The following is a 25327-nucleotide window of genomic DNA, read 5'->3' as shown; positions in this document are numbered from 1 at the left end:
TAGTTTCAGCACAGTCTTACTGGCACAGGACATTTTTAAAAGCAGTTGAAAGGATGTTAGTCTGTTTAGGCATATCTGTAGCAAGTTGTAAGACAAACTTAACTAAAAGCAAGGGGTATCTTTTGGGGAGTAGTGCAATCAGGAGTCACCTGAATAGTAGAAACTAGGCTGCATGAAGGTCCAATGAGGCTTCTAGGTTCCCTGTGCCTAGGAGCTGCTGAAGGTCATTGACTAGGAAAAATAGAATAGTGAAAGGTATTCAGATTGGCAAAGAAGAAGCCAAACTCTCTCTCTTCGTAGATGCCATGATACTTTATGTGGAAAATCCAAAAGACTCCACCCCCAAATTACTAGAACTCATACAACAATTCAGTAATGTGGCAGGATACAAAATCAATGCACAGACATCAGTTGCTTTCTTAGGCACTAACAATGCAACTGTAGGAAGAGAAATTAGAGAATCGATTCCATTTACAATTGCACCAAAAACCATAAGATTCCTCAGAATAACCCTAACCAAAGAGGTAAAGGATCTATACTCTAGGAACTACAGAACACTCATGAAAGAAATTGAAGAAGACACAAAAAAATGGAAAAACATTCCATGCTCATGGATCGGAAGAATAACATTGTTAAAATGTCTCTGCCACCCTGAAGACTGCATGAGGAAGATGGACTTGGTAGTGATGTGCAGTCTGGGAAAGAACCCCAAATGAACTAGGGCGACTGTGAGCATGGGTATGAGTTGGTGGAGAAAGGCTGAGTACGTGACATGGAGGCAGACATTATGGATGTTTCTAGTTTGGAGATCTGGCAAAATGGCAGATCATTGTAGGAACCAGGAGAGTTGGAGAGGTGATAGAATTCAGGCATTTTGAGTATGCTGAGTCTGAGGTAATGGTGAGATACTTCACGGACAGTGTACAGTTGGTAATTAGAAATACATCACTGGACTAGAGATTCAAGGTAGCGAGAGTTGTAACGATCTTTATCAGTCAGATTTTATTTGAAACCATGAAAATGGTTAGATGCTAAGGAGAATAGAGGGAATGATCAGAACAACTGAGCTTTGTTTTTAGAAAAACCTACCGATATTTCCAAAAGGATATTCTCAGAACCCTCTTTAATAAGGAATCCACGTTCAAGCTGTTGGAAGACACTGTATAATTTAGCAGCCTCTTAGAGATGAAATTACAATTAGGAAATATCTGGCTTTGAGAAGTACCAGTAAAGAAACCTCTTTAATTTGTTTAGCTCAGTAGTCCACAAATCTATTCAGATTCTTTTGATTATTTCAGCAAGTTGCCAGTCTTTAAAGATTTTATTTATTTATTTATTTATTTATTTATTTATTTATTTATTTATTTATTTATATGAGAGCACACACGCGAGTGGAGAGGGAGTGGAGGAACAGAGGGAGAGGGACAAGCAAAGCAGACTCCACACTGAGCACTGAGCCAAGCCCAATGCAGGGCCCAATCCCGTGACCGCAAGATAATGACCTGAGCCAAAATCAAGAGTTGGACGCTTAACTGACTAAGCCACCCAGGCGCCCTGATTGACAGTCTTTATATTCCTGGTTTTCTTCACTCCAGTTCACCATGGACTTTGTGTAGTAGATCTCTTAGGACAAGACCTTCATGCTAATTCTGGACCTGAATAGGTCAGGATACAGCCACATTGTATGGCATTTATGACTTCAGAGAATAAATCTGGAATGCTAGGGTTGACAGTTAAAAGAATAATTTATCCCTGTATCTTTGAAGAGAGGACCTAATATTTCATGTGATTTCAGATTTAGTATGGAAAAAATTATGAAAATGATGCTTACATAGAGCATTAAAAGTGACAAAAATTCAGCTTACATTAACATAAACTACAAAAGGGCATTTATTGGCTCATGTGACCTAGTCTCTCTCCACTTTGGCTCTGCTTTTTTTCTGGAGTGGCTTCATTCTTACAAAGCCTTTCTCCATCTGGTGGCAAAGATAGCCCTGGTAGCGCTAGGAAATAAATGGTTCTCATAGATAACAATCCCAGCAAAAGGGGCACGTCTCTGCCAGTAATTTCAGCAGAAGTCTTAAGGGGTACTCCAATAGGCCTGTGAGGTCACTTGCCCATCCCGAACCAATCACTGTGACCAAAAGGGTGAGATATTCTTAATTGGTCAGACCTAGGTCAAGTCTTCACTCCTAGAGTTTGGGATGAGTGAGGACCCTATCGGTCCCATGCGAAACACAAAATTAGGAATTAAGAATAAGGGAAATACCCCAAAAGAAATACTGAATAAGCAAAAAACATGACCATGTGGTTTTTTGGGGGTTTTTTTTGTAGTTTTGACAGCTAAAGCCACCCCCTTGCAAGTGACAACTAATGACCTTTCTAGGCTAGGGCTTCCTGAAGGCTAGAACTATTGTCAGATTTATTTTGTTTTGCACTCAGCATGACATTCATGAAACATGAGTCTTAGCAAATGCAATATGAAGATTAGGCCAATGATTGTTCTATAGTATTCATTAATTTCACCTTCCATTTAATTCCTAGAGCGAGTACCAGAAGTATATGTTTGGTTTTCTAAGCACATGTAGGGCAGAAATAAATACTCTAGTTACAATTGTCTGGAGACTTCCCAGTTTTGAGGGTTCTGAATGAAATGGTCAAGTCATTCAGTCATTTCTGACAGTGCTCTGATGGTATTACCATGGGTTTTTCTCCCAGAGAAAAGAACTTAATATTGGATCATTTTCATCATTTTTTTCTTTAGATATTTCTGTTTTAAGAACTGAACACAATGCTGTTAAAGGCCCTACAGTTCACAATGCTGGTATGGGTTGAATAATCCTTTCCATAAAGACCAGTGACATCTCTAGAGCCCCGGTAGGGAAGTCTAAAATGTTAACTAGGTTTTGTGCTAACCAAAAGGGAAAGTGCCACATTTGACTGAGTCATTACCTCAACCACTCTGCCATCATATTTACATATATAAGTCATTGCCCAGAAAGGGGAAACCCTGGCATATATCAGAAACAAATTCATGTGTTCTAAATCTGGTCTGAGTTAACCCGTAGAACTCCCAACAAATATGTAAGGACTGTCTCACAGCAATAAATAGAAGCTATTATTGTTACTATGGCTCTCTTAATACTAAAGTACAATGTTTTTTCCTAACTTACAGCCCATAATTACTTAGAAGTGCCTAGGTGGCTCAGTCGGTTAAGGGTCTGCCTTCGGCTCAGGTCATGATCCCAGGGTCCTGGGATCGAGCCCCATATTGAGCTCCCTGCTCAGTGGGAAGTCTGCTTCTCCCTCTCCCTTTGCCCCTCCCCCCCCCCCGCTTGTGCATTTTTTCTCTCTCTCTCTCTCTCAAATAAATAAATAAAATCTTTTAAAAAAATTAGCTGCACATCTCTCTGGTTTGACGATAAGGATAAGCTTCTAACTGCTCTCAAGATTAAACAGGCTTCAAAATTCTGAATATAATTCTCCTTCTCACTCAAGCCCAGCTTAAGAAATAGTTAGATAGATAGGTTGGTAGGTAGATAGATAAATAGAAAGAAAGAATATTTATATTTACTTATTTTTATGTTTATAAATATATGTGACTCTTCCACTCTGAGTTTTTTACTGTCTCTTCTAAACTTTGGTGAGTTTGAAAGGAGCATATTGTTCACTAAGGGCAACTGCTGATAAAAACAATAGAAAGGAAAAGCATTCCCCCTCAGAGCCTTAAATCCAAGCCTATTTGTAATTTCTGTCTTCAGGTATAAACAAATAATTTAATTTTTTATTTTTCCTCACCAAATCTAATTACATGTTTTAAAACTTTTTGTTTATCTTTCTCTCCATATATATTTTTTTCACGAACCACTTGAAAGTAAGCCATAGACATGATACCCCGTTACCTCTAAACACTTCAGTATTTCCTCAAAACAAAAGCACTCTTCTACATAACCACAATACAAACCTCAAAATCAGGAAGTCGGCAACCAGACATCATCAATGTCTGGTCACCGACTTTATTTAGAATTTATTCAAATTTCACATGTCCCAATAGCATCCTTTTTAGCACAAAGAGGCAGTCCAGGATCACATGTTCTCTTTCTTTTTTTTTTTTTAAGGTTTTATTTATTTATTTGACAGAGAGAGACACAGCGAGGGAGGGAACACAAGCAGGGGGAGGGGCAGAGGGAGAAGCAGGCTTCGCGCTGAGCAGGGAGCCCGATGCGGGGCTTCATCCCAGGACCCTGGGATCATGACCTAAGCCAAAGGCAGACGCTTAATGACTGAGCCACCCAGGCGTCCCATGTGTTCTCTTTCAATCCAGAACAGTTTCTCACCTTTCCTTAGCTTTCTTGACCTTGACATTTTTGAAGAGCATAGTCTAATTCCTGTGTAAAAACATTCCTCAATTTGGGTGTAGCTACTGTTTTCTCATTTTAGATTCAGTTTATGCATCTGTGGCAGGAATATCACAGAAATGATGCCATGTTTTTCTCAATGTGTCCTATTAGTTGGCACAGTGTTGGTTTGTCCCATTACTGGTGATGTTAACTTCGAACATCTGGTTACGGTGTTATCTCCACTGTGTTTCTCCACCGTGAAGCTAATATTTTTTCCTTTTATAATTAATATATGTCTTTTGTGGGCCTATGTTTAGAGACTATGTAAATCTCTTATTTCTCCTCAAGCTTTCTTTCATTAATTTCACCATCCATCAGTGATTCTTATTTGAATTAATCATTACTACAATGGTTGCCAAACAGTGATTTTTTCCAGTTTCATCAGTCCTCCTACATTTATCAGTTGGCATTCTAAGCTAAGAAAGGACCCCCCTCCCCTTCTTATCCCTTTGCTTTTTATTAGTATTACCTCATGGATTTCTATCTAATTTAACAGGTTATAGTCTATTGCCATTCTTATTTATTTTGATGTTCAAATTGTTCCAGATTTAGCCAGTGGGAACCCCTTCAAGCCAGCTCCTTTGTCCTTTTGACATGCCTCAGTCATTTTTTTAGTACTTCTTTAATTTTTGGCACAAAAAAATAGATCCAATTACTTTTGTCTCTGATTTTCTGTCCTGGTAGAAATACTGTTTCTTTGGGCAGTTTCTTTGGATCCTGCCTGTTGACTTAGATCAACCTGTTTATAGAAAAGAAGCATTCTAAACTTCTTCCATTTAATCAACTCACCAAATTAACCTACCCTCTTGAATGGATGTCCAGAACAGCTTGAACATTTGCAGCTCATCAGCTTCTCTCTAATATGCCCTAGCCCTTCTACTCCTACTAGTTGAGTTGTACTTAAGTTTGACGGGAGACAGCTTAGCAGAACCTTCAGGTTGAACTATCTAGTTACACTCAGAGAGTCCCAGAGTGCTCTGTCATTCATAGTCATATATAATGGAGGAAAATCTATAAAGATGTGTTAATATAGCCAGCATTTAGATTGAATATTTTTTTCATTATAACAGAGTTGTATTGTGAACAAGGCCTAAGAAATCATCCATTATAATCTTTCAGTCTGGTTAAAGATTTGGTCAGAGAGAGATAAATTTTCCTCTGGCCATTGGCCAGGACCTAAAATAATATTATTATAGTGACTCTTGATTATTGTTATTTGACCCTTATCTATCCATCTTGCTATACTTGATCATTAAGTAGCTTCAGATTTTTCTTGTTCATTTGGCTGGAATTAGTATTTCTACTGACCACATGAGGGTGTCTGTGAGCTTAGAACAGGAATATTTCAGATAATTTCAACAACTAATAGAACTTCAATAACTAATAACTGTTGTCATTTCTCTATATTTGGAAGTTGTAATTTAAAAGCGTAGTCAGGGTAACCAGAACACTTGAGTCAATGTTCTCTCCATTTGAAGATCTTTTGACTATTAAATGAAAGGCTTTTTTTTAAAGATTTTATTTATTTACTTGACAGAGAGAGACACGGCGAGAGAGGGAACACAAGCAGAGGGAGTGGGAGAGAGAGAAGCAGGCTTCCCGCAGAGCAGGGAGCCCGATGCGGGGCTCGATCCCAGGACCCTGAGATCATGACCTGAGCCGAAGGCAGATGCCCAACGACTGAGCCACCCAGGCGCCCCTAAACGAAAGGCTTTTATGAGAATTCAGAACTTTCAGTGAAGTTGTGTGCACAGAAGAATTTTCTCAGGTCAAAAATTAAGAGATCTAGATCGTCTTCCTGGTTCCACCTCATGTGTGGCTTTAGGCAGTCACACCATCCCTCTGGGCCTTAATTTCTTGATCCACAAAATGAGATAGATTGTAAGCTGATCCTTTGGGCCCTTCTACAAAAGGCAATAATGAAGATAAGACCTAAAAATAAGATAAACATCAAAGAACTTCTCCATACTAGTGATTCTTTTTTATTGACTGCTTAGGATATGCTAGTCACTATAAGTACATTCTCTCAGATAATCATTACAACCGCCATTTTATTGTTTTATTCTGAGGTTGGGTGAAGTAATTTGCCCAAGGTCACTCTCCTAAGCAATGAACGAAACTGAGATTTCAGCCTAGATCTCTCCAACTCAGTAGGCCATGTTTTTATTCCTCTTCATCACATGGCTTCCCTAGAGCCAAAAGACTAGTTTCAATGGAGAGTGTACCCTTAGAGGAGAAAATCATTCCTTCTCTGCTCTGGAGATCAAGTGCTTAACAGGTGCTGGATGGAGGACACAGGCCAGGAACATCTGAGGCAAAGAGGAAGTCATGCCCCCAACTAAGAAAGAAGCCTCTACTTAGCTGTTGTGAGAATGTAGGCTCAATTTGGACATTTTCAAGAGAAGACCAAAATCCAGATTTTTAAATGAAATCTCATTAATTTGAAAATTTGGCAACAAATTCAGAATTTTTTGTGGGTGGAGGGATGACAGGATACTCTGGGACCCACAGATCTGTCTCTCTTCTCACCAGGGAGGAGCTGTGTCAAGAAATGAAGCCCCATGCCCTTACAAGCTTTTTCAAGGAACTTACCTATGTTGGTAAATTCCCTTACTTGCTCTACAAAATTTTTACGTTCTCCTAATGGAGTTAAGCAAAATTGGCAAATTACACCACCTGTTTTTGTATGGCCACAAGCTAAGAATGGTTTTTAGATCTTTAATGGCTGAAAAAATCAAAGAACAATATCTAGTGACATGTACAAATAATATGAAATTGAAATTTCAGTGTCCTTAAATAAAGTTTTATTAGAACATGACTACATTCATTCATTGTCTATGGCTGCTTTGTACTACAAGAGCAGAATTGAGTAGTTGCAACATAGATCATAGCCTGCAAAGCCTAAAATATTTATTACCTGGCTCTTTACAGAAAACATTTGCCAACCCCTGGTTTAGAATACAAAAGCCAAAAAGATGGACAATCTACTTCTGCTTTCTGCCCTGTTATATTCCTACCCTGAGATTAAAAAATGGAATCTACCTAAATCAGAGGAAAGGAAAGGGGGAAAATAAAGGGAGAAAAATAAACATAAATATCTCAAAATATTATCCAGGCATAAAGAGATAAAAAGTAAGTTTCTTCTTCCAAAGTTACATGTATATCCTCTAAGAAAAGCCATAGTATATCAAGTGTATTTTTTTTTTTTTTTAGTTTGTATGCTGTTTAAGTTATAATGAGAAACAATGTAGCTCTTAATTGTAAGGAGAGGAATCTAATTGGTTCCAGAGTGGTTTTGTTTAATGCATTTTATGAATGACAAAGCAAAATTCTCTGCTAATAACAAGAATGAGAAGGGTGAGGCTAGAACACTCCCCACACAGCTCTTCCACGCGCATCTTCATGTCCTGTGCCTTCCCTCACATCGTCCTCTCTGCTGGAATGACCATCACCTATTTCTGTGTCTCACTCTTCAAGGCTGAGCACCCCTGGCTGAATTCATCCCTCCTTCCTTGGTGTCCATGTGCCCTGGCCACATGTGATCTCTAACTGCTGGTGTCAGAACGGCAAGCTCTTCAAAAGCAGAATTCATGTCCCATTGAGCCATCTGCTTGAGAGCTTAACACAGGGCCAGAGCTCAATAAATTCTTGATGAATCAGTGAATCGGTAAATGAATATATAATTAATTGTATTATTGTATGATAATAAAAGAACCACTGGTGGTAGAATGTCTTCCTTCTGAGATATGAGGCTGAGTATATACATAGAACATTCTGGTATAGCTTCTTGAGCTCTAAAATTCTGTGCTTTGATATGTCTTTTTACTGGAAGTGAGTTCTGTTTTGACACTAAGAAACATTATAAAGTTGGAAGTCCGTTTTGACAAAATATGGAAAAAAATAATAACCTTGTAATTAAATACTAACAATACTAAAAAAAGTAACAATACTCAAAATATTAACAACAACAAAAAACTGCTCTACTTAAAATTATTCATCAAAAAACACAAAGTAAAAGTATCGCACCAGAAATACAGATAATATGATTTTCTGCCAGACTAGAACTCATAGATTGTTCATCTGATACAAGTATGCCTCTGTATTCCCTAGCATTCTATTTTAGTATTCTTCAGTAACTGAAGAATGACATTGCAATATCTAATCCTTACCTAAAAATGGAAGTTTGCTTGAGGTCCAGAGTCTTCCTACTCGAATCCATTCTACATAAACTGCTGAATTAAATCTTCATAAATAATAGCTCTAAACATGTCACTCTAGGTCAGAAACCTTCAGAAATTGAGCCACTGTCAACCCAAAATACAAGCCATGCTTGCCGGCATTCACAGTATGCTCCAGCCTGGAAGCACCCAGTTTACACCATAAGCTAAACTAGTGGCTGTTTCCCAACACAGCCCATCCTTGCCCCTTCTGCACTCGGTCTCGTGCTACTTTCCATCAGTGGCACGTTCCCTTCTACCACTCTTTCTTTCCTGTTCTGTGGGTCACAGCCATCCAGTCTCACAGATCCATCCCAAATGCTACCTCCCCCCACCCACCCCACCTACTAGGTTTATACCTTTCATATGGTACTTATCACAACCTGCCTTGAATTGCTTATGAAATTGCATTATTCTCCTTTGTATGGTTTTAAAGTATCTGAAGCCAGGGATTGTGTTTTTATTTTTTCTAGATCCTGGTATGTATTATACTTCACAAATCAATAATTTTCAAAATTAAACCACTTAATGTCCAGTGATGATTGGTATTAATGGTTTTAACTGATTCCAAAATGAAACTCCATAACCATTAGGTAGTTGCTGCCCATTTCCTCTTCTCCCCCAGGCCTAGGCAACCATTAATCTGCTTTCTGTCTCTTGGGTTTGCGTATTCTGGACATTTCATAGACATGGAATCATACAATATGTGGTCCTTTTTGACTGGCTTCTTTGACTTAGCCGATTTTCAGGGTTCATCCATGTTGTAACATGTATCTGTACTTAATTTCCTATATTGTTGAATAGTTTACATTTTGTATATATACCATATTTTTTTTATTTATCCATTCATGGACATATAGGTTGTTTCCACTTTTTAGCTATTATATTTCTGTTATAAACATTTGTATACAAATTTTTGTGTAGACAGATGTTGTCAGTTGTCTTGAGTACATATCTAGGAGTGGAATGGCCAGGTCCTATGGCAACTTTATGTTTAACCTTTTGGGGAACTGCCAGACTATTTTCCAAAGGAGCGACACCATTTTGTATTCCCATCAGCAACGTATGAGGATTCCAGTTTATCCATATCTTTGCCAACCCTTGTTGTCTGTCTTTGTTGTAGTCATCCTAGTAGATCTGAAATGGACAGACCTCATTGTGCAAATAGAGATGTTTTATTTCTTCCTTTCCAATCTGGATGTTTATTTCAGTTTCTTACCTAATTGCCCTGACAAGATTCTCCAGTACATTGTTAAATACATGTGGCACAGACATCCTTGTCTTGTATCTCATCAAGAAGGAAAACACTCAGTCTTTCACCATTAAGTATGATATTAGCTGTGGCGTTTTTGTAGATGCCCTTTATCAGGTTGAGTAAGTTCCTTCCGTTCCTAGTTTGTGAGTGTTCTTATCATGAAGGAGTGCTGAATTTTGTCAAATGCTTTTTATGCATCTACTGAGATGATCATGTGTTTTTTTTTTCCTTCATTCTATTAATGAATCATTTTTCATGTGATACTAACCTTGCAATCCTGGGATAAAGCCTACTTGGCCATAGTGTATAATCCTTTTATAATATATTGCTAGATTCAGGTTTGCTATTACTTTGTTGAGGATTTTTACATCTATATTCATAAAAGGTATTGATCTATGGTGTTCTCATAATGTCTTTTTTCTGGTTTTGGTATCAGAGTAATACTGGCCTCATAGAATCAGATGAAAAATGTTCCTTCCTCTTCAAGGAATTTGTGAAGAATTGTTATTATAATTCTTTAAATGCTTGTTAAAATTTAATAGTGAACAATCTGGGCCTGGACTGTCCTTTGTGGGAACTTTTTAAGTCACTAATTCAATCTCTATACTTCTTATAGGCAACCTGAGATCTTGAAGGTATTAGATATTGGGCTAGGACTTAGGAATGCCTTACCTATTGCTTACACTTTTTCTCTTCAGGGTTCTAAACTAAAGGAGCTAGAAATTCAAGAAAATAAGCCAAATGGGACACAAAGTACCAATGCATATGTACTCATTTATTAGTAAATGGACCAATACCCAACTATCCTGTCATTCCCATTTAATATGGAGAAACCGAGGCTTAGAGAAGTATCGTTAAGTTGCTCATAGTCACACAGCTAGTATGGAGTGGAGCCCAAAGGCTAGTCTGTCTGATTCCAGAGCTGGTCCTTTTCGGAGTTATGCCAGATTGCCCCATTCCATGATTTTCACAATCATGAACAGGTGTTATAACTAATAACTAATAACTAATGCAGGAGTAGTTAAAAACAAAGAAAGCAAAACTTGAGTCTGGAAGCTGAGGAGGGTCTTACTGCTTCTTCCCCTAAACTTTAAACTAGATCTTCTGAAGCCCCAGCCTGACCTCCCCTCTCGGGTACAAGCATGGAAGAGGCAGAACAGAAAGAAAAAGATTGGCTGGATCCCCATAACGGAGAGAAGTCATATGCCAGTCAGCTCACTTCATCAAAGTAGGAACTACCAGGGAGCCTATTACACATTGAATGCCCAATGGCTCTGCACCCTCAAAAAAAAAAAAAAAAATCTAACCCAATAGATGTCCTGGTCTTTGACAAGTCAGATTGGCAGTTCTTCCCTGCCAGATGATAAGAAGGGAGATATGGCAGACAAAAGCTGAGGGAAGCTTTGCTCTTAAAAGGAGCAAAGCTGTAGATGATGTCTAGTTTATTCTTCCTGTAGAAAACTAATGGTTCCTTTTTTATAACAAATGACTCACACCGGTTCATTATTGTGAAAATCATGGAATGGGGCAATCTGGCATAACTCCGAAAAGGACCAGCTCTGGAATCAGACAGACTAGTCTTTGGGCTCCACTCCAGACTAGCTGTGTGACTATGAGCAATTTAACGATACTTCTCTAAGCCTCGGTTTCTCCATATTAAATGGGAATGACAGTATTTGAAAGAGGAGCTATGAAGACATGAGATAATCCGTGCATAGAGTATATTTCATCATAAGGCAAATATTAGTGCTTAGTAAATGTTTGCTATTGTTATTAACTTTAGGAATCTCAGCGATCACAGGCACTCCTGATGAGTAAACTGAGTCCCAGAAAGATTAAGTGACTTACCTGAAATGATACATTTATTTCATGGCAGAAGTTGAAAAGACAGTTCTGTATCTTTAGGACTCTTCCTTTCCTTCAGAAAAGGGAATTGAGGAAGAGGGAATTGGAGGGATCGTTCTTTCTTACTGTTTTTAGAACATGAACTTCATGATTCCTCTGCCCACCTGAGTCCATTCCAGGAAGCTGAAATCACATGCTCCTCCCGCCCTCCAGAAGTGCCGGACCCACTCCGGCCAGGGGTGACTTCCAGGAGATGTCATCACCCTCTCTAGACATTATATCCTCTTTCTTCCACATGGAATAAATCATTCAGGAGCTCTTCAGTGCCCCCTTCTCTCCCAGGGACTCTGAGGAAGCACCAAGCTCCTTTCTCAAGGATTTGACCAAACGACACATTCCTTCCACGATCCTGCTAAGAACTGACCCTGCAGAGACCCATGGAAGTGGAGGTATAGAGGGAATGTCACCCAGAGGCTGATCTCTGAGGCACAGTAACCCTGCCACTGCCCTCACTCTCTCACCCCCCACCAGAGGGTCCTGGAGAACATCTTACTGTAATTTTATACTCCTTGTTTGAAAATAGAGAACCAGAAATAAAATCTCAACATCCTCATTTACCCCTTATAGATCATTGACTAGAACTTGAGCAATCCTTCTCTAATGGTAGGAGATAGAACCTCAGCAGTAGGCTACAGTAGGGTTTGGATTGATAATAATAATAACCATTTAGTTTAAATAATTTTAAAAGTTAAAATCTACAGATGGGTAAGGACAGATCTCTGACCTTTCCGTAATAATTACACAATTTGGGCATAGCATATAGCTCTGTTAAATGTTATAAACATAATTACCAGGATCAATTTTAAATTTATTAGAACAAGGAGGTTTGTGAAGAATAAAACTTTAATGTGGGAAAAGTTGAATATTTATTTTAGCTAACTGATATCTTGTAATTCCTGTCAGTTTAAAATATTAATAGTCCTCTTCTATGATCATAACAAAATCTGTTTTAAAGATCTAGTGCCCTGTAAGTTTTAAACTCTTATGCTAAATGGAAAGCATCAGCCTATTATTTTAAACTTTCTCCTAAAGCATTTCTTTATTCCTGAAGAGTCTAAGCATAGATGGTACTACTTGTAACTTACAGCATTACTTGCCTTCAGCGGTACTCTGATCTATATGTTATTACTGCTACTGTGGAGGTAATTATAGTTGTATCATTCCTGAGACGATAAAAAAAAGTTTTTGTAGGTCTGTATGCAAAGTATCTGAAGAAACGATTATTTTCCTTGCCTGCCAAATGTAGCTTCCAGCAAGAACTATTGTGCAGGACCTTTTATAGACATAGATGAAATTCCTTTTGCCATTTGAACAGTGTTTACATTCAGGAAAGTTCACAGTTAAGTCTTTGACATACTGTGAAAGGATCTTTTGTTCTCTAGAAAAACATACTTCCTCATCCTTTGAGTCACCTTGTTTTTATTCCCTTGTTTGCTTTTCAGGGGAAATAATGCCCATCTCCCAAGTAATGTCAAGGGAAGAGCTGCTTCAGGAATCAAGATTGTTCTCTGTGAGGAAAGAGGGCTTGGTTATTGGCAGAAAAAATCAGAAACATTTTTAAAACCTGAAAGAGATAAATAACGTCATCTCAAGCTTCAAAAAAGTTATTTGGATAGGATTTTTTCCAAGGCTAAAAAAAGGGAATCTTTTTTTATCATCATAATTAACAGTGATCAGGCTCAGGAAATAGGAGACCACTCTCTCGGGGCTACAGACTTAGTCCAAAAGCACTTTTCTATTGCGTTGGGAAAGAGCTGCTCCGCTAAGTGCATGAATGCTCTAAGATATGTGTGGTTTAATGTTTTCTCCTAGTTGGCGGGATCCAGAACTAGTTTTATGATAAATTTAGGCTTAGACCACTCTGATCTGAATTCTCTAGCATTATTTATTCAACAATAAATACTGTGACTGACTCCCTATGTGAACTGATTTTTTTTCAAGATTTTATTTATTTATTTGACAGAGAGAGAGAGCACAAGCAGGGGGAGCGGCAGGCAGAGGGAGAGGGAAAAGCAGGCTCCCCGCCGAGCAGGGAGCCTGATGCAGGACTCGATCCCAGGACCTCAGGATCATGACCCGAGCCAAAGGCAGTCGCCTAACCAACTGAGCCACCCAGGCGCCCCTGTGAACTGATTTTGAAGGGACAAAACATTGCTGTTTTATTCATCCCCATATACCCAGTGCTAATACAGTGACCTGAGCTTACTGGACACCCTGTCAACATTTGTTAGATGAATGAATGAAATAAGTACATACCCTTCCAGGATAACAATTTCAAATTAAGTCTTTTACATGAACATGTGTTTGTTTGTTTTTAAATCTTAACTGGTGTGTGGGTATACTCTGTGTGTTTCTCTGTCCTTACCTTATTTGCATAAGTGGGAGATTACTTGTGGGTTAGGGATTAGCTATTCAAACCCTTCTTCAGTCACCCTAAACCTGAGTCATCTAGAAATTTATCCCAAAAGGTTCTACTCCTCATTTATGTCTTATACGTTTTACCATAAGCAGAGCATCAGAGTCAGTGATCTTCATGCTCTGGTACATTTCCACTGGAGGGGTTTTTGTCAATGCTAAACAGAGGTATGCTTTACTACCATTGTTAGAGAAGCTGGGGCGTTGTATGTGGGGGGAGGAGGAGAGTCTGGGGCTTGCCCCCCGCTGTTAAGCACTTTATATACTTTCCTCCACTCACTCTTTGTAGTTCTCCATGAGATAGGTGGTGATTTTTACAGATGAAGAAACAGCAGCTCATTATGTAATACACCCAGTGTCCTGTGGCCAGTAAGGGACACTGTCAGATTTGTGCCACCAAAGCAGGCATTGAGTTTGCCAGGTCTGTTCAAGATTGTCTGGGATAAAACTGGTCCAGACCATATATCATATATAAGTACTATATTTTACCCACCTTCTGAAAACTATACCGGCCCTTTGATCCAGTGTTCCATTTACTGATATTCATTGTTTTCTATAAATCTGATGTATAGTAAAAAGGACAAAGCAATTGCTTTTCAGAAATATTCTTTGCTTTCTTAAACTATGATATGCTTTATAAAACATTGAATTCTGTGACTTTCAAGAACACATTTATGATTTAAAGCCAGTGTGATATAGTAAAAAGAATCTAACAAACCTAAGCTTTTGGAATGAGATGGACTGGGACTTGAATCCTCGCTCCACCACCTGCAAGCTGTGTGACAATAAGTTGTTTAACATCTCCTGGCCGTAGCTTGCTGGCCTGCAAAGTAGAAATAACAGTGCCTCACATGGAGAATTGTGAATATTAGACCTAATATGTGTAAAGTACCTAGATTGTGAACAGCATGAGGGCAAGGATCATGGACATGTCGTCCACATTAGCTTCCTAGTGCATGGACAGGCACATGAGGCACTCATCACCGGTATCTACTGAGTGAATGAGTGAGTGAATGCATGAATTCTCTTCAGCAACCAGATTAGGTAGGTACCCTTGTTCAATTTCACACATATAAATCAGGAAAATTCTATAAGAAGTTTTAGCAGGAAGAAAAATGGTACACATTTTCATCTTTGCATTGTTGGAAATGCCTTTCGCTCTTACAAATGCAACCAGAAAAATATGAGGTAAATGCGAAACTCACATTTAATATTACCTGATTTAAAAAAAAAATTTTAATCTAACAAGTAAACAAGTAAAGTGCATTAAAGTACAAATCCTGGGGCGCCTGGATGGCTCAGTTGGTTGAGCATCTGACTCTTGATCTCAGCTCAGATCTTGTTCAGGGTTGTGAGTTCAAGTCCCACATTGGGCTCTACACTGGGCATGGAGCCTACTTAAAAAAATAATAATAATAATAAAGTGCAAATCCTAACTTGGAGTTTGTAGGCAAAGAATGGCCTTATCCTTGGCACCCCGCCCCCATTTTATTCTCATTTTTTAAGGTATCCATTTCTCTCAAGTCTTGCTTGGAGTAGCTACATGGCTGAAAATGTTTTGAGTCCCCTTCATGTCACATCTTTTGCAGCTGAGAGTAAACATGTTTTCAGGAGCTCAGAAGTAATCAAGTTTTCATTCCAGCTGCCAGAGCTGCAAAAGAGGCCTGCTGCATTCTGGGCAAAGCACTGCCCTAGGAAACATCAGCTTGGTATTTGTAATACTTGGAGCAACAATGAACTTCCTGTATGAGGTCATGAATGAACTGCAGATCATGGGTGTTAGTATAAGAATTGGACAGAGTATTGAATTCTCATTCAACTTAAATTTAGAAAATACCCTGGATTAAAATCCTGAGTTACTTTTTCCCAATGCTGATATTAACTTGATATATATCTGGCACATCTCTACTGAAAAATGAATATTTTATACTAAGCAATACCTTTTTCACTCTCAGAAAACAAAGCAATGGTTATTATAACTAACCTATGTAACACTGTGGCCAGGCTCTGTTCTAAGTGATTAGGTTTTTTTTTTAACCCCCACAGTGACCCTATGAGGTAGATATTGTGGTTATCCTCATACAGATGAGGTACCTTACCCAGCTAGTAAGTGTCAAGAGCCAGGGTTTGAATCCAAGCGATCTGGTTCATGTCTTTGCTCTTAACCACTACATTAGAAGCCATTTTTAGTAGCGGTAATACATATCTCTCTTAAGATTCATTTCTCTTTGACCATCCTAGAAAAGTACCTATTGGCAAGGCAAGCCACCTCTCTCTACACTCTGCTTTTCTTCACGTGCAACGTGCCTAGGTTTCATGTGTGGATTGGAGGCTGCTATGAGGCGATCCTACCAAAGAGCCCTCCAAGGGTTCTCCCAAGGCTAAGGGTCACTTTCCTGGGGAAAATACACTTTAATATAATGGCACAATAAAAACATCTGAATTAGTCAGCTACCATACTGAAATTCTTGTCTTTAAATTCTGATGAAATCTATCTATATGAACTTTCTAGCAAAGTGATTGGATTTTACCTACAATAAGAAGCAAAAGGAGATAGTAGATTGACTCCTTCACAGGTGCTTGTTCCTTAAGAGCTGCACTTGCTGAAACTCACATAAAACCTTTCTCCCTGGGAGTGATGGTCCTACCAGTGCCTCTTCGAGCACACCGGGCCACCGGACACAAGTGGAGAAAAGGCTCTCCCCCGGGGACAGTGGATTGCCAAGGGGCCCTCTCTGGACAAACCAGTTGGGGAGGGGGGAGCCTCTTTCTCTAGCCTGCCCTCCCGTGCCTGGTGCTAGCAACACGAGCCGGGTCGTGTGAACTCCAGCCCCACTCACACTCCCTCAGCCGAGACAGCAGCTGCCCAGTAAGGGACACGCCAACTACGGAAGCCCCAGCATTCTTTAAACTCCATGCCTGTCTTGTCTCACCCAACAGTAATATATGCACACAACATTCGCTCCCTGAGCCCTGTCAGCAGTGAGAAGAGCCAGGGTGGAAGTGGTACTTGGAAGGAAACCCAGCTCCAGTCAATGAGAAGAAAGCTGCAGGGTTCACTCATCCCTCATTCACTTAACAGCTGTTTGTGGAGAATCTCCTATGCTCCAGGCCCTGTACCAGGTGCCAGCTATTCAAAGACGAGAAGTCCTGAATGTCTTAGCCTTATTGTCAGGAACACAGGCGAAGGAGAGAATCGAGAGTGTGATGCCTGACAACGGCAGGGAGCCCAGGGAGGAAAGGTTCAGGATCAAGCGAAGAGATCCCTAAAACTCCAGAGAAAGGACACAGCAGGGAACTAAAGCATAGAATCTTGCAGTAGGAAACCGAATTGGGACCTGGTTACAAGAAAAGGGATTCAGGGTAGGGGCTTGTTCCCAAGGGAAAAGTCAGAAGGTCAGTTAAGATGTAAAGTGCAAAAAGAGAGGGGACCCACAGCAGGACTGACCTGAGGCTGAGTGGCATCTGGGGCTAAGTGGCCAGAGCTGTCAGACCACCTTAGTCCAGAGCCTATAGAATTACCTCAAAAGGCTGAAATTCGTCTGTTAACTTTTCATAAAGAGGCACTGGAAGAAACATACACGAAAACTTACCTGAATTTTGAAGACAATTTCAAAACTTCAAATTTTTTATTTCAAAATTCAAGAACTTCTGCATTCAACAAAATTGCTATTAATATGGACATGGAATAAACAGATTTTTATAGACAAATATAGACAAACTTGTACGCATTCTTCTATCAGATGGCAAGGTGGGTGTAACCCAGTATTGCCCTTGGCAATTGCTGCCCAGAAACAGAGTTTAATTCAATACCCAGGTGGAGTAATGAACTCCTCCAAGGGGCTCGGTTACATGTACAATGCTCAGTTATTATAGGATGATTGTATAATTCCACTTACGAGACGGAAATGGTGCCATTAATAATTACCCTGGGGCAACAGGCGTTAATTGGGGACTGTCCCAGCACAGCAGGACATATGATAAACTGGTTATTAGGCATTCTATTTCCATTTGTTTTATTTTATTTAGAATGCAGTTTTGTAGGATTCCTCTGGTATTTTGGAAATATAAACCCAGAACATATGATCATATGAAACATATTTGCATACCAAGAAAAGATTTTGCCCACTCCTCCCACTTATGGAGTTTTTAAATAAAAGTCTTCTTGGCATTATAAACCTATAATGCATTCTAGAACACCACACAGTATGAATACGACCTAAGATCCTGGAGTTGCCAGGGAGGACATCATTCCCATGGTCAGAATCTCCCAAGATTGATGGAAATTGCTTTCTTTTAGTACTAAGAGAGCGTAACAGCATCTTAAAACTAAGAATCAGCACAACAGCATTACCGGCCCCTCGCTAGTAAATAGATGTTATAATAACTCTTTTCACAAAAGCTGAGCCAGTGCACATAAAGGGATTCAGAATTCCAGACAAACTTGACCTTCTATGCATGACCCTAACCAGGTCCCCCAAACAGTAAATTTCTAAAGAGATTGCAAAGTGAAATAATCTACCTGACTTTGGCATTGTAATTCTCTCAAAAACCTGTAATTTCTAAATGCTTTGAAACCTAATTGTTCATCATAGAATTAATATTTTAGTTTGAATTGGTTTTGTTTTACAAATATTTAAGATTATGTTTTTTCTGAAAGGACTATAATTCTTACTCTACTTGTACACTCTGTGTGTACTTTCCCCCAGAAAGTGCCCCTCACCTTCTATCCTTATCTTGTCCACAAACAACATAACTCCCCTGCTATTCCTTCTTATCCTTTGTCTTCATTCAAGCTGGTGTTTGAAAGTCTTTTAAAATATGCACATATAACTCGGAGGAAAGAATGAGGGTTCTTGAGAACAGAGCATGTACGTGCTATTCAGTATTAGCAAATTGCTGATAAACCCAGTGGTTATCAGAGATCGGGACTGGATAGGAGGGCTTCTCAGACCCATTCCCCTACTGCTTCCTCCAAACTGTTCTTGTTTATCTTGTCCTTTTTGTTTTTGTGGTTTTCTCGTGTTTTTGTCTTGTTTTGTTATCAAGTTTTTTATTTTAATTCCAGTATAGTCAACTTATGTCTTTTTCTTTTTAAACAGAATAAAGCAATTAACTATTTGGATACTTTGCTTCAATAAATTAGAAATGTCACTTTCCCCAAAAATCCAAGATTGTCATCATCATCAGAATGATCAACTATATTAACTAACTTATGATCTGATAATAAGTGCCACCAACCAATAGATAAATCTGTAAGAAGCGTCAGACCCTGAAATTCACTCTACCTTCTGTTTTGAATATAAACAAGACAGAAGGTCCAGTTTTAGCATGAAGTAGCCAGATAACTAGCTAAAGCTCCTCTAGTGTGTTTTAAAATAGGCAGAAAACTAGAAATGGAGATTTTAGCTAGCAAGCATATGATTTTTAAATCACTGAATTTGATCTCTTCTATGTTTCAGTTATTCTACCAACACTTTGAATGATTGCTTTTTCTTGCCAGATTGATTTATTTTTCCCTCGTAGTCAAGCCATCTTTCAAGTTTAAAACATTCAGGTTTATTGAGCAAAGGGAGTATCCTTAAAAAATGCACTGCATCTTAGTTTATGTAAGTCTACCGGCAGGAGAATTGTATCACTCCCCAAAGGTGAGTATAAGCCATGTGGGTCTGGCCGCCCGTTAAACTGTGCCTATTTATTTATGGTCTGTGTAACATGAGGGAGAGCAAAAGTTGGCTCCTGTGCGCATTCTCTAAGCCTGGACATGGCTTTGCTTCTGCTAAAAACACTGACGTGAATAGACTTTGTCACAGACTCAAAGGTCACGTCTCCATTTTGTTCATATTGAGAAACAATTTAGATAATTATCTGTCTTTTGTATCTTAGAAGAATAGGAGTAGGGGGAGGGAGTTGTTTCATTTCCTTGAATTTTCTTTGCTAGACTACCTCGGACTCTTGAAATTGTAAAATAGAGCGGCGACATGACCCACGTAAGGAGCACATCGCTTCCAAGCCGTGGCCCGCCCATTTGTTATGTTGCTGTTTCTGGAAATCCTTTGTTCTTACAGAGATACCTCACGTTATGCCATGAGAGTCTGCCTCAACATCAGGCCAATTTGTAGAACTCAGATAACATTTCCTCTTGATTACATAACCATTTCAGAGGTTGCAAACATGTATTGGAAGACACACTGTACAGTTAAGCTATGGGCTGTGGCCTTTTGCCCATACGGTGCCCAAAGAGGTCAGCAGGTGGACAGGCATACATGGGTTGTCAGACTGTTAGGGCACAGAGGACAGTGTGGAGAAGGAGTACTGCGGGAGCCCGGAGGAATAAAAGCATCCTTTGTTGGGGAAATTCAGGAACAACTTCTAGAAGGTAGCATTTGCAGGATGGCTGTCTTCCTGGCCAGATGCTTGCAGTTTGTCCAAATTAAAGCTGTAGATTTCACTAATCCAGCCTCCTTATCTTTTTTTCCACAACCAACATATCTAATACTTAATCTCCAAACAGATGGTTATACTCCACAAAACTTCCATTTAAAGGAACATGTTTGGAAATTTTTAAATTCTTTTGAGATTAAAAAAAAAAAGTCTTTTCAGCCTATCTCCAGAGTGACTTTCATACAGCCTCTACTTTCCTCAAACTTCAAGCTACTCTCTCCCGTATTCTCAGACAATATTCTAGTCCTGTGCTTCCAAAATAAAATGGAAGCTACCAGAATGTAGCTCTTCCAGATGGGCCAGTGATTAGTTTATTCTACTTAGATTTGGCAGCATGGGTGGGCTCTAGGATGAGGTGTTTCATCATCACAAGCCGCAGTGAATATGTATTATGCGGGTAGATTTTCCTGGGTGCTGTAGCAAGAGCTGTGTGAGCACAGACAAAGGGCTCCCCATGCCAACTATCACTTAACCCCCTTCTTTTCAATTCAGCACCCCAACTGCTGTTCTTTCTGCCTGAAATCTCCAGCTTCCAGCCTCCTGTACTGAACAACTCTTACGCTTCCCTCAAGATTCTTCGTGGGCATTACCTCTTCCAGGAAACTTTCCCCAATAGTTGTCCTGACCCCCATCCTCAGGAGCCCTTTCAGTATATTCCACTGACACACTGTGCTTACTACCCCTGGCATGGCACTCCACCCACTCTCTGCACTGATTAATAAGAACAGACCCACCTCCTCCTACACGCCGGTGAAAACTCCCCAGGGTACAGGACTGAGTCAGGAGTCTTTGTATCCTTAGCATCTAGAGGAGGGCCCACTGATGGTCTGTGCTTGCTGAAAACTACTACAGGCAGGGAGGCAGTCTGACAGGAAAGGATGAAAGGGAGGCAATTGAAGGTACATCTAAGTTATATATGGTTTTAAAATTAAATTCAAAAGACTCGTGGGGCACCACGGTGGTGCAGTCAGTTAAGTGTCCGACTCTTGGTTTGGCTTAGGTGGTGATCTTAGGGTCGTGAGATCAAGCCCTGTGTCCGGCTCCACACTCAACACGGAGTCTGCCTGGGACTGTCTCTCCCTCTCCCTCTGCCCGCCCCCCCCCCATCCCTTGCTCACTCGCTCACTCTCTCTCAAATAAATAAATCTTTTTAAAAATTTTTCAAAAGACTTGTTATGAAAAATAGTTCAGAGACAAACACTTTCAACTCCTTTTGCTGATTTATTTTTTTGCCCCCATTATCTCTCAACTACATGTTTCTGTTTCTTCTTGATTTTCCATTTTAAGTATTATTTCTTCCCTTCAACCATGGGAGTTCAAGTGTGGCACCCTTACACTCTCCCATCCCTACTGCATGAGGCACAGTCTGTACCTCCCTATCCCTGGTGTGTGATGCACACCCCTTCCCCCATCCCCCACCCCCCGCCACAAATTTGTGCTGGGATTCTGGTTAGACCAGCATTCAGGTTCCACATTATACTCTGTAAAATGTTATCAACCAGAATAACCACGTAATGCACTTGAATTACATTTCTGCCAGTCACCTCCTCATTTTCTGGGTGAAGAAAGCTAAGAGAAAATAAGTAACTTTAGCCAGGACCATTTTGCCATTTAGTGCCAGAACCAGGGTCAAAAGCCAGCCTTCTAATTCCCAGTAAAATGGTTTTTCCATGACATCAAGCTGCCTCTCAAAAAACATTTTTTTTTTAATTTAAAAATCTTAGTGAACCCATCTGAAGAAAAGCCAAGTGTTTATGTGACTCTATCAAAATATTCTTTACACTTAACTCTGGTTTTAGTCAAATTGATCCCTGGTGACAGCTTATATTTCTCATAAACTAGAACCGAGATAAATGTAGATGAGGGCCCAAGTAAAGAACATAGAGCTAGAAAGAATTTCATCTGGTTGTTCATTTTGAAGACAAGAAGACTAAGGCCCAAAAGGTTAAAATGACTTGCCGAGTGTCACAGAGTGAGTTTAGAGCCCCACGGGGCTGAAATCCCAGTTCAGCTCCGAGCCCACGCTCCCTCGGCGGTGTACCCCCATCCCCTCAGACACCGCTCACCTCCTTGCAGGCCCCTTCCTTCATATCACATCTCTCTTACACATGCCTCAACATTAAACTTACTCTCTACATTCAACGGACTCATCCCCGGAAAATGACATTAAACCCTGTTAAAGTAAGTCAAAAGCAGGGTATAAATACACTTCTTAAAGCCAGGGTTCTGTTAAGCGACCTCGCATAACCGCACATAGAACGGCACGCTGCATGGGGACCGGGAATACAATGATGAAGGAGACCGACAAGAAAACATTCCTAAGTATCATGAAGAATTACTGTCATGAACAGAAGACAGTACCAGCCCCGGGAGGGCACAGAGGAAGGATTGGCTGCCCCCCCACTCACCCCAGGTCAGCCCCGAGGCCCTGGGTTAGAGTCTCTTTGGAGTGTGCTCTCTCCTCTCCCTCCTGGGCGATCCCCTTTATTGCCCATGACCCTGTCGCGGCACTCCTAGAAACACACAACTTCATGCCCCGAGTCCGTGCTGCCTCCTGCCCTTGACCTCCAGGCTTCACAAGAATTGGAGCTGCTGGGAGAATCCTCAGATCCAGGCCACAGAGCAAGGTGCAGGGAGAGAGGGAACCTCAGGAGGCAAGCACAGAGGGAACTTGCTGGGATGGCATCCTTTTGTCTTTGGGGGAGTATGAGTTTCGGGGTGTAAATGGAAACGGTTGAAAAAAACTGGAAGACTAACACAAAGGAGAAGATGACAAACTCACTTGTGTTTGATTATATAAGCCCCTAATTAATTATAGTCATTACTAGGAATCATTTGTTTGTATCTAATTACTATGTAGCTCAGTATCTATGATACATAACATAATTTGCATCATATAACTATGCCCAAATTTCATTAGAAAGTTTTACCCATTGGTGTTTAGTGGTCTTAATCCGTTGCTCACATAGTAGGCACAAGTAAAGTTAGAAGAATGTTTCACAAAAAGCAAGATCCAGTAGTATTCTTTTCTCCTACCCCAAAGTTCCTGCTTTGCAACCTGCCTCCTTAAGTCCCAGGAGAGCGATTATCAGGTTTTTAGATATTCGTGTGGCATGTATACCACAAGAATATCTTGTGGAGCCATCCTGCAGCTTTGAAATGACCATAGAGGCTGTGCCAGGTGCCGAAGGTGACACAAAGATGCTATGACCTAGCCCTGCCCTCTGGATGTTCGCAGCATAGAATCCATACCAGTGTGCCTATCTGGCCACATATTCCAGCATGTCCCCTGTAGGGGTTCACGGATTCACTGCAATGCTATTTATCACTTAAAGAAACATTTTCTTTTAAACGTGTGTGTATGTGTATACACATATGTAAAGGTACTATAATAAAAGTGTACATCACAGTCACTTAACATGCATATTGTGCCCACGTATACTCTCAGCCCAGCCAAGCCAGTGCAGCAGCCGGGAGCACTCCCTCACACCGTGAGCCTGGGAGCACCAAACCAGAAGTGCTCAGCTAATGAGCAACGCACCGCTCTATCCTCAGGTGTGTGTGTATGCAGTGCATCTAGCTTATTTCTCTCTGGCCTCTCTTTATGCCCTTACCATGCATTCTCCGACCCACAGTGGCTGTCAGAAGTGTGTGAGAACGCTGGTCCTGTTCAGGAGGACCGTGCTGCTGGATGTTACAACACAAGTTCTACAAGAACTCCATGTGCCTGGGGAAATGGTTAAGGAAGCACAGCTCAAACATCAGTAGGCAATACGTTATGAACATGATTATGGCCTGAGATGATGAACCAACCATTGTATGAAGGATAACTGGAAGAAAGGATAGCCAGCGGCGGAATGTGACGTCAGTGAAAACAGAAAATGGGGAACCAGTTGCCGTAGGAAGTATGCCGTAAGGACCTGTCCAGCACTGATGCACTTAGCGTTCCTATTTTCAGAGAATTCCTATGTTAAGTGCATTTGCGTGGGGTTGCGATCAGTGCTTCCAAGAACTTTTAGAACCTGGGTCATATTAAAAGCCTCTGTTGGGCGCCTGGGTGGCTCAGTTGGTTAAGCGACTGCCTTCGGCTCAGGTCATGATCCTGGAGTCCCGGGATCGAGTCCCGCATCGGGCTCCCTGCTTGGCGGGGAGTCTGCTTCTCCCTCTCCCGCTCCCCCCTCTTGTGCTCTTTCTCTCTCTCACTCTCTCTCTCAAATAAATAAATAAAATCTTAAAAAAAAAAAAAAAAGCCTCTGTTGCTTCTGCCCACTCTCGTGGTACAGATGGCCTTTCTACCCATCCTTCCTTTTCCTTAGCCTCACAACACCTCAGAGAATTCTGTTGACACGGAAAGCACGACAGCTTTAAAAATTGCCAAATAGGTTTTATGTCTTAGAACACAAAAGTTGAGTCTACGACTGAAATCACCTGGCCAGGAAACGTCACAAGAGATCGTTTAGCGGCAATAATGATCAAAGTACATGGCAGGAGCTATCTCTCGCCAGGGCCACCTCATACAGGCCAAAACCGAAGCATCTGCACACGCTTTGCTATAGTTGAGGTAATCATGCATTGCTGATCTTTTCCTTGACTATGGAAGCCGGATGGCCAGGCTTCAATTGACCACTAGTGTTGTTGAATGTGAACCTTTTGAGGGCTCCTGAAAATTAAAGAGGCAAAAATAGAAAGGG

At 40.4% G+C, this 25327-nt stretch overlaps 1 protein-coding gene across 9 annotated transcripts in view; it reads left to right on the top strand.

Annotated features, from left to right (window-relative positions):
- The window catches only part of VWA8 (von Willebrand factor A domain containing 8), a 344595-nt gene that overhangs the window by 262477 nt on the left and 56791 nt on the right, over positions 1–25327 (top strand). Inside the window, exons 39-40 of one of the 9 annotated variants that reach the window (XM_045869517.3) lie at positions 24085–24191; positions 24272–24856. The exons of 6 other annotated variants lie outside the window; for them this stretch is intronic. In XM_045869517.3, the coding sequence (XP_045725473.1) occupies positions 24085–24165 (81 nt within the window). In that variant the 3' untranslated portion in view covers positions 24166–24191; positions 24272–24856. Of the gene's footprint in view, positions 1–13219; positions 15283–24084; positions 24192–24271; positions 24857–25327 lie in introns of those variants that run through there. 2 more of the 9 variants (XM_045869516.3, XM_064586053.1) reach the window with 2 other exon arrangements.

Source organism: Mirounga angustirostris, unplaced genomic scaffold (genome assembly GCF_029215605.1).
Source record: "Mirounga angustirostris isolate CCGP_5_RB_7025 unplaced genomic scaffold, mMirAng1.0.hap1 SCAF_3, whole genome shotgun sequence".
Lineage (NCBI taxonomy): Eukaryota > Metazoa > Chordata > Mammalia > Carnivora > Phocidae > Mirounga > Mirounga angustirostris.
This window is presented reverse-complemented; position numbering and strand designations above follow the sequence as displayed.